Below are 13,654 nucleotides of genomic sequence, written 5' to 3' on the forward strand. Positions count from 1 at the left end.
AAAGTCTCTGCAGCCTCATCAGTACTGGTGACCAGAGAAGACACTGGGGTGTAGAATCCCATGGATTCCAGTCTCTGCTCTTCCTATTTTTATACCTGTCTTTCTAGGGGAAAAGTAGTGCATAGGTATTAGGGGAATAGCCATACATGAACAATTACAGGAAAGTTTCCTGAAATGGAAGCATCAAAAAAACCATGTCTGTGTATATGATTGAGGTATATGTGTGTGTGTGCATGTGTGTGTGTGTGTGTGTGTGTGTGTGTGTGTGTGTGTGTGAGAGAGAGAGAGAGAGAGAGAGAGAGAGAGAGAGAGGACCATGTATTCATTTTATGACCAATAGTATTGCCCAACCTTGAGTGTTGAGTTTTTCTACTTGGGTAGTACATCTGTGTTATGGAAAAATTCCCAGCCCAAGTTATTTGCTTGTTCAAAACTTGCTACAGTTTAAATCCTTGAACTATTTCACAGATAAAGCAATTACACCAATGCCATGCTACATTCATGGGGCAAGCAAACAATGTGACAGAATCCATCCTGCTGGGCCTTATGCAGGACCCACATATGCAGAAATTCCTGTTTGTTATATTTTTGTTGTCTGCTTCTTACCCGGATAGCCAACCTATTCAGCCCCGGGCTCCCCCATATAGTTTTCTGTCCTTCATAGATGGCTATTGCTCTCCTACCATGACCCCTAAAATGATATTTGATTTACTTGCTGAAAAAAAATAAAACTATCTCCTTTAGTGGGTGCATGACTCAGCTCTTTACAGAACATTTCTTTGGGGGAGTTGAGATCATCGTGCTCACAGTGATGACCAATGACTGCTATGTGGCCATCTGCAAGCCCCTGCACTACATGATCACAATGAATAGGCAAGTATGTGGCCTCCAGGTGTCTGTGGCCTGGGCTGGAGGATTTCTTCATGGTCTGATTCAAACTATTTTCATCATCTGTTTGCCCTTCTGTGGCCCAAATGTCACTGATCATTTCACCTGTGACCTTTTTTCCCCTCCTGAAACTCTCACATCTTGTCCTCCTTGTGGCTGCCAACAGTGGACTGATGTGCATCCTCATTTTCTATATTCTCATCATCTCCTATGTCCTCATCCTTTGCTCCCTAGAGACTCACAGTGCTGAAGAGCAGCGGAGAGCTCTCTCCACCTGTGCCTCCCACGTTGCTGTAGTTGTCCTCTTCTTTGTGCCCTGTGTTTTTTGTGTATTTTAAGCCATGGTCACCTTCCCCATTCACAAAGTGGTGGCTGTTTTATACTATGCTGACACCCATGTTAACCCTTTAATCTACACCCTCAGAAGCACAGAGGTGAAAAATGCCATGAAGAAGCTCTGGGGCCAAAGAATCACCTTGGGCAATGATTCACATGAATATAGAATGTAAAAACAAAATCTATTTACGTATTAACATAAAAGATGAGAACTTGATTGAATAATGACTGAGGCATTTCATATTAGAAACACCCTGAAATTTATAAATTAGTCACCAAAGAAAGCACATTCCTAGCTAGCATAAAAATATCATCACATAGTTTATGTATTAGTTTATGTATCAAATATGATAATTTTGGGCAAAGTTTGGGGACACCATACATACCAATAGGCTAAGCAATTGCAATATTTTAACAAATGGACTTAACATTAAAAATTGTGTTGAAAAGCATAATTTTAATTATAACTCTGAAATCCAGGTGTACTCATTATTGTGAAAGACAGAGGATAACCAGAAATGAACTGGTTTTGAGGAATATGAGTCATTGAGACAGGATTCACTCAGAAATTAAGACTGTTGTGCTGCACAATTTCAGGTGGCTCCATTTACCTTAAAATAGTGCTCTTTCCAGAATAAATTTGTTTCTCTGCTGAAAGTTATGGAGGGGTATAAAATTCTTCCAAGTATAGCCATAAAGAAATTTTGGACATCATTTCTCAAATAGAAGATACTTCACAAGGAGGTTTCCTACACACCATGTCACCACCTAAAAACTTCTATGGGTTGTATTTGTGCCTTGGCTAAGAAGGACAAAGGCAGCTGACATACAAGAAAATGATGGCATCTGAATAATCAGGGAAGGCACTCAGCACATACAAATTTGGGTAGAGAATTACAGAAAAATGATATGGGAGTAATTTCAGTTGTACCCAAAATATAATTTTAAGAAAAGAAGCCTACATTTAGAAAGAAAGAAGAAAAAGATTTAGGTCAATTCTAGGACACAAATCTTGCAAATCTCCTCAATCCTACTTCTGTCATTATAAAAACGAAACCCAGAGAACTCCCTGGCCATCCTTCATCTTTTGTTAAGTATATATTACATGCAGATGACTTTCAGCAGGTTAGTAAACTATTCATTCCAAATGAGACATGAGTTCTTGTTGGTCATGGTCAACCCAATTGATGATCATGAAATACCAATGTGAAACAACCTTACTTTCCAGCCAACATACTTTTAAAGTAGGACTACATTTGCAGAAGTTATCGATATGTGTCACTTTCAGGCAGAACTACTTAGCAGCCCATTTTTATTCCCCAGCCTTCTTTTTTTCCCTCCTGTAGCAAGGCTAAAATACACACTGAGCTGGAAAGGCCATACAGAAAAACAACCTGGATCCCTGAGTAGCCACATGGAGGAGAGCTGTGCTACAGAAACACCCAAACCTAGAGGATGAACAGGAAATAAGATTGTATATGTTAAACCACTAAGACTTGGTTTTGTTACTCTAGCAAAATGCAGCTTATCCTAACTAATGCACCCACTAACTTCGTCCTTTAAAAGACATATTGGTATTAATGTGAATACATTTAACATAACTTTTGCAATTCTCTTGATTCTCAAATAGCATAGGATGTTTAAATAGCAATATGTGTGTGTGTGTGTGTGCTTGTGTGTGTATTTTACTCTTTTTTTTTGTATCAAGGATTGAATTTAGGGACACTTGACCACTGAGCCACATCCCCAGCCCTATTTTATTTAAAGACAGGGTCTCACTGAGTTGCTTAGCACCTAAATTTTGCTGTCGGGCTTTGAACTTGTGATCCTCCTGCCTCAGCCTCCCAAGTTCCTGGCATTACAGATGTGCACCACTGTGCCTGGGTAAGCAATCCATATAAAACCAAGCCCATATAGGGACTTTTTTGATTCAATGTAACTAAATGTCATATATAAAACACAAATTTATATTACTTCCTCTATTCCCATTACCTACTATAAAAGGCAATACTAAAGAAAATTATACAGCTTTGTACTACAACAGTGCCAAGAAAAATTATGACCTCCGATGAGAGCTAGGACTGCAAAGGCTCCAGAGCATATTCCCTCATACAGGTCTTTTTTCCTACATGTTCTTCTCAGCCTATGTTCCAATTTTCACCAATTCCCTATGATCTATATCCCATAAGTTTCCCTTAAATCTTGGAAGACTATACTTGCTACATGTCAGGAAAATAGAGAACAAAATAAAATCATTCTTCAAATCATTAGTTTCTTCATCAATAATAATATCCACATTCAAACCAGAAGATAGAAGAATAAGAGTCTATATTCCCTTTGTCATCTCATAAACATCACTTGAACAACTATCAAATATAACAAAAGCTCCTCAAAGGAGCTGAGGAAACTAGGAGAGAACTTATAGCCCCTGGCTTAGCACAGAAACAAGAAAAGACATGTGGCAAGTGACGTAAGAGAAACTTTTGCAATACCTGCATCACCCTCTCCCCCAACACCAGGCAGCACAGCAGAGAAAGAGATCTGCTTTTCCTGGGGGAAGCAGAGGAAGGTGAGAGCTGGACTTTCCTTTGGACACAACACCAAGCCTGCCTCACTCAAACCCAGAGCTGACTGCACAGCTGGTCTGCTCTCCATGCCCACAGCACCAGCACACTGACCCCAGCAGCTTCAGACCTTCAGCTTGTCCCACTTCCAGACCAGTCCACATAGATTCAGCTTCAGGCCTGTTCCCAGCAGCTGTGGACACTGTTGGTGGAAATGGGGCAGCTGCTATGGAAAACAGAAAGAAGATTCTTCAATTGCTTAAAAATCAAACTACCATATGATACACAAACCCCATTTCTGAGTATTTATATAAATGAATTGAAATCAGAATTCAACTTTCTTAATGTCTAAAACTATTTCAAAACAAAAGACAAACAAGACATGTGGTGTACACCTGTGATCCCAGCAACGGGGAAGGCTGAGGCAGAAGATCACAGGTTCAAGGCCAACCTCAGCAACTGAGCCTGGCCCAAGAAACTTAGTGAGACCCCAAATGAGAAAAGTAAGAAAGGGCTTGGACTGTAGCTCATTGTTTAAGCACCCCTCAGTTCAATTTATAGTACCCCAAAAGGACAGTGGGGGGAAAAACTCCATAAAATGAAAGAATTGACATAAAAAAACATAAGAAATATCTATAGTCAGTCTGTTAATGATTGTGGGATAGTTAAAGAAGTGGAAATTTTTCAACATTCTTATGTAGATGAATGGATAAATAAATTGTGGGATATATATTCAATGGAATGCTCTTAAGTCTTACAAAAGAAGGAAACCCTATCATGTGAAACTTTCTTTATAAGGATTTTTTTTTCTTTATAGGGGATAAAGCTTGAATACACCATGCTAGATGAAAAAAAAAAACAATTAGAGGGGATCAAATACCCCATTATTCCACTCATATAAAATATCTCAAAACTTCAAACTCAAAGAAATAGAGAGTAGAGTGGTAGTTACCCTAAGCTAACTGAAAAGAACAGTTCAGAGTGTTCATTCAACAGATACCAATTTGAATTATGCAAAATTGTTCCATTTCTATAAAATTGATAGCATTTTAATATTTGTACTGTAATTTTAGTTTTCTTGAACTTTTGTTGCATTTTTATTATTTTTTTCATCATATAATGTATCTGTGTTGCTTGGTTATGGAAATTTATTGTGCATTCCATCTCTAATGCATATCTTTATTATCCTTTTTACCATTACAATCAAAATTGACTAAGAAAATAATAAATGAGAGGAGGACTGTAAGTGTGGTTGGCGGTACATAAGGGCAATAAACTGACAATTACTGAGAGCAGAGGTGACTCTTTCCTATTCTGTCCTGGACTTCAGGAATGCCTCAGTTTGGTTTAAAGGTTAATAGAAAAAAAGAGTGTTTCCAGTGAGGTTGCAGCCATTTTTCATCACCTCAGAAGATGCAGGAGACAAGATAGTGGTGTGGCCTCCTTTCCAGAGTGCTCTGTGTGTCTTTGTCCACAGTGTTCAAGTGACTGTGGTGTCCTCAGTAGCTACTGTTGGAAGCACGATGCCTAAGTCTAAGAATCAGTATTCTCTCTTTCCCTTAGCTAGGGAAATGTGTCATCTATAAGATTCGCTTGAAAGAAGTTGACATCCTTATGGGTTTTAAATTATGCAGTCTTTGGTAGCTGGGATGCTGCCATCTACATCTCTTCAGTCACTAATAAGAATGCACAATCTTCAAGCATCCTCAGACACAGAGTCTTGGCAGTTCTATCTTTTAGAGCAACCATACCTTTGACATCAATCATGTTTCAGAGAAGAATTATTCTCTGGTTTCTATGTCTAAACCAACCCAAATCCCAGGCCATGCTCAAAAAGTTACAATTAGAAACAAAACAAAACAAAACAAAAAACAAACCCTATAATGAATTTTCCAAATTTTATTACTAAAGTTTCATCCTAAACTGTAGCCTGGACATACTTTTAGCCCCACCTTAAGTAACTTTCTAAAACTAGCCACTACTGATGTTTATGGGTACCAAGGGGGAGTAAGCAGAGGACTATTACTGTTGCCTTGGAAATTAGCAGAGCCAATTACGGATCCTCATGGGTACTTGAGAGGTCAAAGCATTTCCAAACCTAGCAGTCTGTGAAAGTCAATTTAAACATTTCTCTAGAGTCCATGAGGAGAGAATTATAATAAAGGGTTCATGAGCCACTGACAGCAGCAGAGCCATGATCTACAAGATGGAGACTTGTTTGCGAGGTCCCACTCCTGAGCTGAGAACTTGAGTTAAGATGAAAGGAATCCCCTCTCCACATTGCTCCTAGGCTCTTAGGAAGGAATAGTTTGGTGAAATTGATTGAGAAAACAACGTTCAAACCATGAGATTTACTTATGTTTTGTTGTTGTCTTTAATGACTTTTCCTTATTTGGATAATTAGGCTGTATTCCTTTTGTTTTTAATTTGAATTGGATATAGTTCAAACTACCTGAAAATATGTTTTTCTGAAAAATTAATACAGAAGATTCATTTATGCTTTCATAAGAAACCAAGGAAATGAGCAGAAATTAAGTACTAGAGTTATCAAAGCTTCCTAACTAAAATTGTTCAGTTTTCTGAGTAAATTCAAACTAACAATGGAACCAAATACACTAAAAGGTCCACCTTGGAGAATTGTCTAAAGTGACATTAATTCCAGTCTCAGGTTCATGGAGTCCATGGATTGCAAATTCTGAGAGGGGAAGAAAACATCGACATAGAATTCCACCATCAACAGACCCAGGTTAGTGAAAGCTAAACATTTTTCTCCAAAAATTTCAGCACAGTAACTTGATTGATCCAACTTTTTTTTCTCTGAAGTTGTTTTTGTAAATACATATTTGATTGAAAGTTTAGTATTTTATTATGAAAATGAATTAAGACACAAATTTCCACTGAAAATATCAGTGGAAAATATAATCTGCAATTTTTCCAAATCAGTTGCTGGTAAGAATGACTGGAGTCACTTTTAAGACACTGTGGATAATATTATTGTCTCACTAAATACACTGAATCTGTAGAGTTCTGATTGTAAAGGTTTAAAAATTTCTCCTATACCTGACTTTCATTTGCCACTTTAAAATAAGACTGTGAATTAAGTCCATAAAAAATTAAATTTAAAAATTAAAAAAAGAAAAATTAATAACTGTATTTATCATCCACAAGAGTCAGAATAGAAAGGAAACTATTCAGGCATAGAGCTTCCCTGCCACCAAAGACATTTTTTCACACTTTTATGGAAGCTGAGAGGTCTTGAGGCTGACTTGTGTGTCTAGATTTTTTTTTTTAAATTATGTGGTTATGAATGATTTGGGGCAGGGATTGGGAAAAGAAGTATAAAAGTCTGAGAAAAAAATAAAATACCTAATGCTCATTTGTAACAATATGAATTTAATCTTGAAAACCCAGGCCTAGGTAATTCAAGAAAATGGAATATTTTTAAAATTTTTGCATATATTCAATACTTCCATAAGTTAGCCATGAAAATAATAAATAGACTTAACTAACTGAATTTATGCTAACTATGATAATTGTATCCTCTTATCAGATCCTAATATATATGTCTTCTCAATAGAAAATTCAGGGTAAATTCATGTCTCTTTTAGTTCCATTTGTAAAATGTGAGTGGGGAAATATATCTAATCCAGAGCGTAGCACTGTATCTGTTAAAATTCCAAAAAATGCAAAGAAAATTTATTTGTGAAATGTTGTGAACTTTCAGGAGAATCTTGTACCATTTACATCTATATCCAAAGGTGTAGAAAGAAGTAGCATGAAAGGGTGGCATAGAGACAGGCACAATATCTGGAGTTTTAGAATGAATTGTTCTCACTGATATGTAGTAAAGATAATTCCTTGGCATTCAGAAAAAGAAAAAAAAACTCTATCTGCAGCTCTATCTCTATGTGCATGTGCATTCAAATGAGGTAGAGGAACCAAGGGTCAAAAAACACAAATGGTTTAGATTCAAAGAGACTTGACACCCTGATATAGGATACAGTTGACTTTAATAGAATATTGTGTTCATATATCATATCCATGAAGATAAAGAAATAGAACTTAAAAATAATTGTTATGATATTTGCACTCCTCCCAGCAATGAAAGAAAGCCATCTTTGAGATTTTTTTAGAGAAAGAAAGAATGTTCAGAAGCCAAACATAAGTCAGTGTTCATAACAGCATCTTGCTTTCTTGTGGTACCTCTAAGGTATTGTCACTATTTTATAAAAATGAATTAAGAGAAATCTAACATCCTTCTGTTCTTTACAACTACCTGTAAAACAGCTGAGGTAAATAAAGTCTAACTCCATCCATTGCAAGACCAGGTCTCACAAGGCAATGGAGTACTTTAACACAGAATTTGAAATGTCATCACTCAGAAATGTTGTGATTTTTTTTTCCAGATGAACCATGATATGCCCCAACACAAGCTAACTTGACAGGAGAGATGAGCAATGTAACAGAATTCATCTTGCTGGGCCTGACCCCAAATCCACAACTGCAGAAACTCTTATTTACTGTGTTTCTACTGACCTATTTGATCACACTGGCAGGTAATATGCTCATCTCCATCACCATCTTCATCAGCCCAGCCCTGGGCTCTCCCATGTACTTCTTTCTGTCCTGTTTATCCATTATAGACGGTTTCTACTCTTCTTCCATAGCACCCAAAATGATCTTTGACTTGATCTCTGAAAAGAACACCATATCCTTCAGTGGCTGCATGACTCAGCTCTTTGCTGAACACTTTTTTGCTGCAGCTGAGATCATCCTGTTAATGGCCATGGCCTATGACCGCTATGTGGCCATCTGTAAGCCCTTGCACTACATGACCATCATGAACCAGCAGCTGTGTGGTTTCCTGGTGGGGGCGGCTGGGGTCTTGGGGTTTATTCATGGAGGGATACAGATTTTGTTTATGGCTCAGTTACCGTTCTGTGGACCCAATGTCATCGACCACTTTATGTGTGATTTAATTCCTCTCCTGGAGCTGGCCTGCACAGACACCCGCACTTTGGGGCCCCTGATTGCTGCCAACAGTGGGTCACTGTGTTTGATCATCTTCATCATGCTGGTGGCTTCCTATGTCATCATCCTGCGCTCCCTGAGGTCTCACAGCTCTGAAGGGCGCCGCAAAGCCCTGTCTACCTGTGCCTCTCATGTCACAGTTGTCATCTTATTCTTTGTACCTTGTTCATACCTATACCTTAGACCTGTGGCCTCCTTCCCTGCTGACAAAGCTGTGACTGTGTTTTGTACCCTAGTGACACCTATGTTAAACCCTTTGATCTACACCTTCAGAAATGAGGAAGTGAAAAAGGTTCTGAAGAAACTCTGGAATCAAATGATGAAAGTTGATGAAAAATAAGCCCTGTGGGTAGTGCACTAGGAAGAATATTGAGTGATATTTTATAAAGCTCTATTCTCCTTGACTCATTAAAATTGGGATGGTCGATTATCCTCTGTGCATCAAAATTTTAATTGGCATATAATCGTATATATTTATGTACAGTGTGATCATTCAGTGTATGTAGAGTGTATATAATAATCAAATTAGGGTACTTAGAATTTCTACCTCCTTAAATATTATTACTTTTTATAATGGGAATCTTTAAATTCATCTCTTCTAATTCTTTATAAAATATGTAATAAATTGTGAACTACATTAACCCTCTTGTGCTGTAGAATATTAGAACTTATTCTCCCTATGTACTTAGAATTCCTACCTCTTTAAACTTTAGTATTTCTTCATGCTTGGAATTTTTAAACTCCTCTTTTCTAATTATTTATAAAATATATTTTAAAATGTGAACTATAATCACCCTCCTGGGCTGTAGAACAGTAGAACTTACTCTTTCTACTAACTTTTAATAGCTTTTTCATTTCTGTGACTAAAATATCTGACAAGAACTTAGGGGATTAAAAGTTGATTTGGGCTCATAGCTAGAGGTTAGGTCCATTGTGAGCCAACTCCATTTTTGTGGACCCAAGTTGTAGCAGGACATCCCAGGGGAAGACATGGTGAAGGAACACTGTTTCATTCATGGTAGATAGGAAGCAGAGAGAGAGAAGGCAGGAAGGAACCACAGATAAGATACCTCCTTCCAGGGCTTTCCTTGGTCACCCACCTCTTGTAGCCACACCCCACCTACCTACACTTATCCCTCAATCCATCCGTTCAAACTAGGATAGACTGACTAAGCTACAGCTCTCAGAATCATTCCACCTCTGAATGTTCCTGCATTGACACAGGAGCCTTTGGAGGACACCTCATATCTAAGCCATAAGAAAGCACATTTTGGTTCTCATTATCCAACCGTCTGTTCCTCCTCCTCTTCCACATGCTTCCTAGACTCCAGCAACCACTATTCTACTTGAAACCTCTTTGCAATCAACTTTTTTAGCTTTGACATGGTGAGAACATGCAGTGTCTTTTTTATTTCCCTTACATAATGTCCTCTAGTTCTGTGCATGTTGCTACAAATAACAGAATTTCATTCTCTTTATGGCTGAATATTATTCTATTATACATACACATTATTACTTATGAGTATGATTCGCATATACATCACAGTTTCTTTATCCACCCATACATTGGTGGATACATCAATTTTTATTATTAGCCCATACAGGGAGATAGTGCCAAGAGACCATGATACTTTAAGGAATCTGTGCATTGCTTCATTTCTTGAAAACAAGAATAAATATAATCCAAATCCAACTTGGGTTATATTCATCTTTATACGAATGCACTCATAAAATATAATTTTTAATATTTTCTTGAATGGATATATGAGGGCAAAATTACCAAAGATTCAGAAGGGGTCATATTGTCAATCTCACTGTGGTGTGACACGTCAAGGGCAATATTTTTGTCCCCTTTTATGCTCTTCATTATAGCCATACTGAAGTTGTATTGTGAAAGAGGAACAGAAACTATACATGAAAAGACTGTAGAGCAGTAGGAAGTTTCTTTAAAAGTACATTAATCAAAATATGCTTTTCTTATCTTCCTGAGTTTGAGAGGTTAACAGAAGTTCCATTACAGCAATAGAAAACTTTTCACTTAACACAGTCACACAAAGAGCATTTTCACCAAGAAGCTTATTTTGACAATTGCATCTCTACTATTCATTCCTTCTAGTGTATAATTATCCAAAAAAGGAAGTAGAAGAAGAATTGGCTGGCACAAAAGACAGAAAATGAACAAATCTTGAAGTGTTAAAGCTGAAAATATCTGAACACTGAAGTTGGGTTTTAGACAGGAACAAAGGAGAAGAAAGTTCTGAAAACAGCTGTTACAGGAAATTACAAGTGTAAGAACAAGTTGTGTTGTGGAACTGAATGATAATGTTCTCAAATCTGGATCATAGAAAAAATCCTAATCATGAACATAATAAAATACTAAAAGATTTAGAAACTGCAGATGCTTTGATATCACAGAGTAAGAGCTTTAGAAGAAACCATACATCACGTGTACGGCCTGATGAAATATATAGATATACATTGCTAAATGGATAAATTGAGCTAATTAAACATATGTGTTACCTCTTATCACTATCCTTTCAGTGCTAAGAACTCTTAAAATCTAATTAGATGAGCTTGAATTTTATTTAGCTAAAATTTGGCTTAGGCAGAATTCCAGTCTCAATATAACTCAAAGCCCTTGTGCTTCACCCAACCTCACAGTGACTTCCCCCAGATATACACAAATGAGTTGATTTTCTATGTTTGTTTAAATTTCTAATATTTTATTTGGAATTCTCTTTTTTGAAATCCCCCTGACTTCATCTGCTTTCACAAACAGACCTGGCTGAAAATGTTGTCTTCAAAGAATCAGCTGGTGATTTGTCAGTAATTTATAACTCCACGAATGTTTTGATTCTCACATAACAGGAAACGTCTTTGAAATTATTTCTCTCTCTTTCTTTAATCTTTGAGTTTGAAGAAGTAGCCTGCAGCTTGCAAAGTGGTACTTTCCTCTGATACATAAAAACAGAAGACAAAGATCACCAAACATAAATACGTTGTTTTAGTCAGCTTTTCCTCTCGCTGACCAAAATACCTGGCTAGAACAACTTAGAGGAAGAAAAGTTAATTGTGCTTCACAGCTTCAGAGGCTCAGTCCATGATCTGCCCATTCCATGGCTCTGGGCCTAAGTGAGGTGGGACATCGTGGTGGAAGGGCATGGCTGAGGAAATCAGCTCAGGACCTAAAAACCAGGAGATAGAAGAAGAAATCCAATCACGGTGGTCAAACTATAAACCTCAAAGGCATACCCCCAAGTGACCTACTTCCTCCAGCCACACCATACCTGCCTACAGTTACCACCCATTTAGTCCACATCAGTGGGTCAATCCACATATTAGCTTATGCTTCTTTTTTAAAAAAATCTTTATTTTATTTATTTTTATGTGGTGCTGAGGATCGAACCTAGCGCCTTGCACATGCTAGGCAAGCACTCTACCACTGAGCCACAACCTCAGCCCCTAGCTTATGCTTCTTAATCTAATCATTTCAGCTCTGAAGATTATTGAATGATTACACACAAGAGCTTTTGTGGGACATCTCATATGTAAACCATAAAATATGTACCCATCCTAATATTTTCCATGAAGAAAGAAACTTCACATGATGAACAGGTGTTCAGAGAGGTGAACAAAAAAAATCCTATTTTTAAGGTATTTGCCAGTGGCCACATAAGAATGAATCATAAAATAAAAAATTCAAATACAGGTATTCTCCCTTTGTACTCACTACTATTCTTTTTACAGCACTTAAAATCTGGAGGTTTAGGTAATTTTTAGTATTGATTCTTCTGTTTTCCCTTTTCTCCATCTCAGGGAGGGAACTAGCATTTATCACACTTCTGTCACTAGGCAGCTACTACTGTTTCCATGTGCACTCTCCTTTTACTGGGGCATAACCTAAGGAATGACATACCCGTATTTGGACAAGGAAATGGAGCATCTGAAAGGTGGTTCTTGCTTAAGGTGCCTTGTAAGCTGAACAAAGAACTAATTTACACTCCAGAGTGTCGTTTCCATCTTTCAGGCTAGCAGAGTCTTAGCCAAGTCTGTAGATGAAGTCAGTTATAACAACAGAGCAACAATTGACAATAAAAGGGTCCTGGAGCTGATGGGTTTAGAGGAAGTGATGGGAGCATTAGAAGGACCAGCCTCAACTGGGAGAATAAGTCAGAGTGAGCAGAGATGCTATTAAATATGTAGGCACTTTAGGAATTCATTGACTCAGGAGCCAGGCATCATCAGAATTTCTTCATTTTGAAGGAGGGGCAAAAATCACCATTTTCTATCACCATTAAACCGCTATTCTGAATGATAGAATAAAAAACATATCTGTACTTATGTTTATTTTTCACTTTCATTATGATGCTATATATACAATTATTATCTTTTTAAAATTAAATTTAAAACTAAGATATAAAATAAAATAGGCTCCTTTCCTATTTCTCATGACTAAAAAACTATGATTAAGAATTTCATAGTATTTTTTCAGTCCTTTCTTTAAAAATGGCACTTGTCTTCATAAACATAACTGCACACACACACACACATTCACACATAGAAACAAGATAATATTGTGTTTGATGCTGACATACAAGATGCACCATTTTTAACCTCACTTATTCACTCAGTTTTAAGCTTTTCAGACAAATCTTCATTGGTAGAGATTCAGCTTCTTTCTTTTTCACTGGTGTACTATTACCCATCAGATCTGCCATATTTTTTTTTCTGTTTTATTATGAAGATTCCATTATGAATAACCTTGTATGTTTCCATGTGCACATTCATCAGAGTTTTTCTAAATAAACACCTGTAAGTGAACCAAATATTTGTTT

At 37.2% G+C, this 13,654-nt stretch overlaps 1 protein-coding gene and 1 pseudogene across 2 annotated transcripts; both read left to right on the forward strand.

The window, feature by feature from the left end:
* Positions 1 to 501: 501 nt before the first annotated feature.
* Positions 502 to 1,226, forward strand: LOC124100111 (olfactory receptor 4C5-like; annotated as a pseudogene).
* Positions 1,227 to 7,026: 5,800 nt separating this feature from the next.
* Positions 7,027 to 9,159, forward strand: LOC124099848 (olfactory receptor 4C45-like). Of its 2 annotated transcripts, XM_046455093.1 has the most exons (2): positions 7,027 to 7,040; positions 8,244 to 9,159. In XM_046455093.1, the coding sequence occupies exons 1-2, from the start codon at positions 7,027 to 7,029 to the stop codon at positions 9,157 to 9,159; spliced, it is 930 nt and encodes a 309-aa protein (XP_046311049.1). The 2 variants fall into 2 exon arrangements, with proteins under 2 accessions (XP_046311049.1, XP_046311055.1); XM_046455099.1 differs by lacking the exon at positions 7,027 to 7,040 and having other exon boundaries at positions 8,233 to 9,159.
* Positions 9,160 to 13,654: the final 4,495 nt, after the last annotated feature.

This window comes from Marmota monax, unplaced genomic scaffold (genome assembly GCF_021218885.2).
Source record: "Marmota monax isolate L192 unplaced genomic scaffold, Marmota_monax_Labrador192_F-V1.1 WCK01_AAM20220418_F8-fsc00047, whole genome shotgun sequence".
Lineage (NCBI taxonomy): Eukaryota > Metazoa > Chordata > Mammalia > Rodentia > Sciuridae > Marmota > Marmota monax.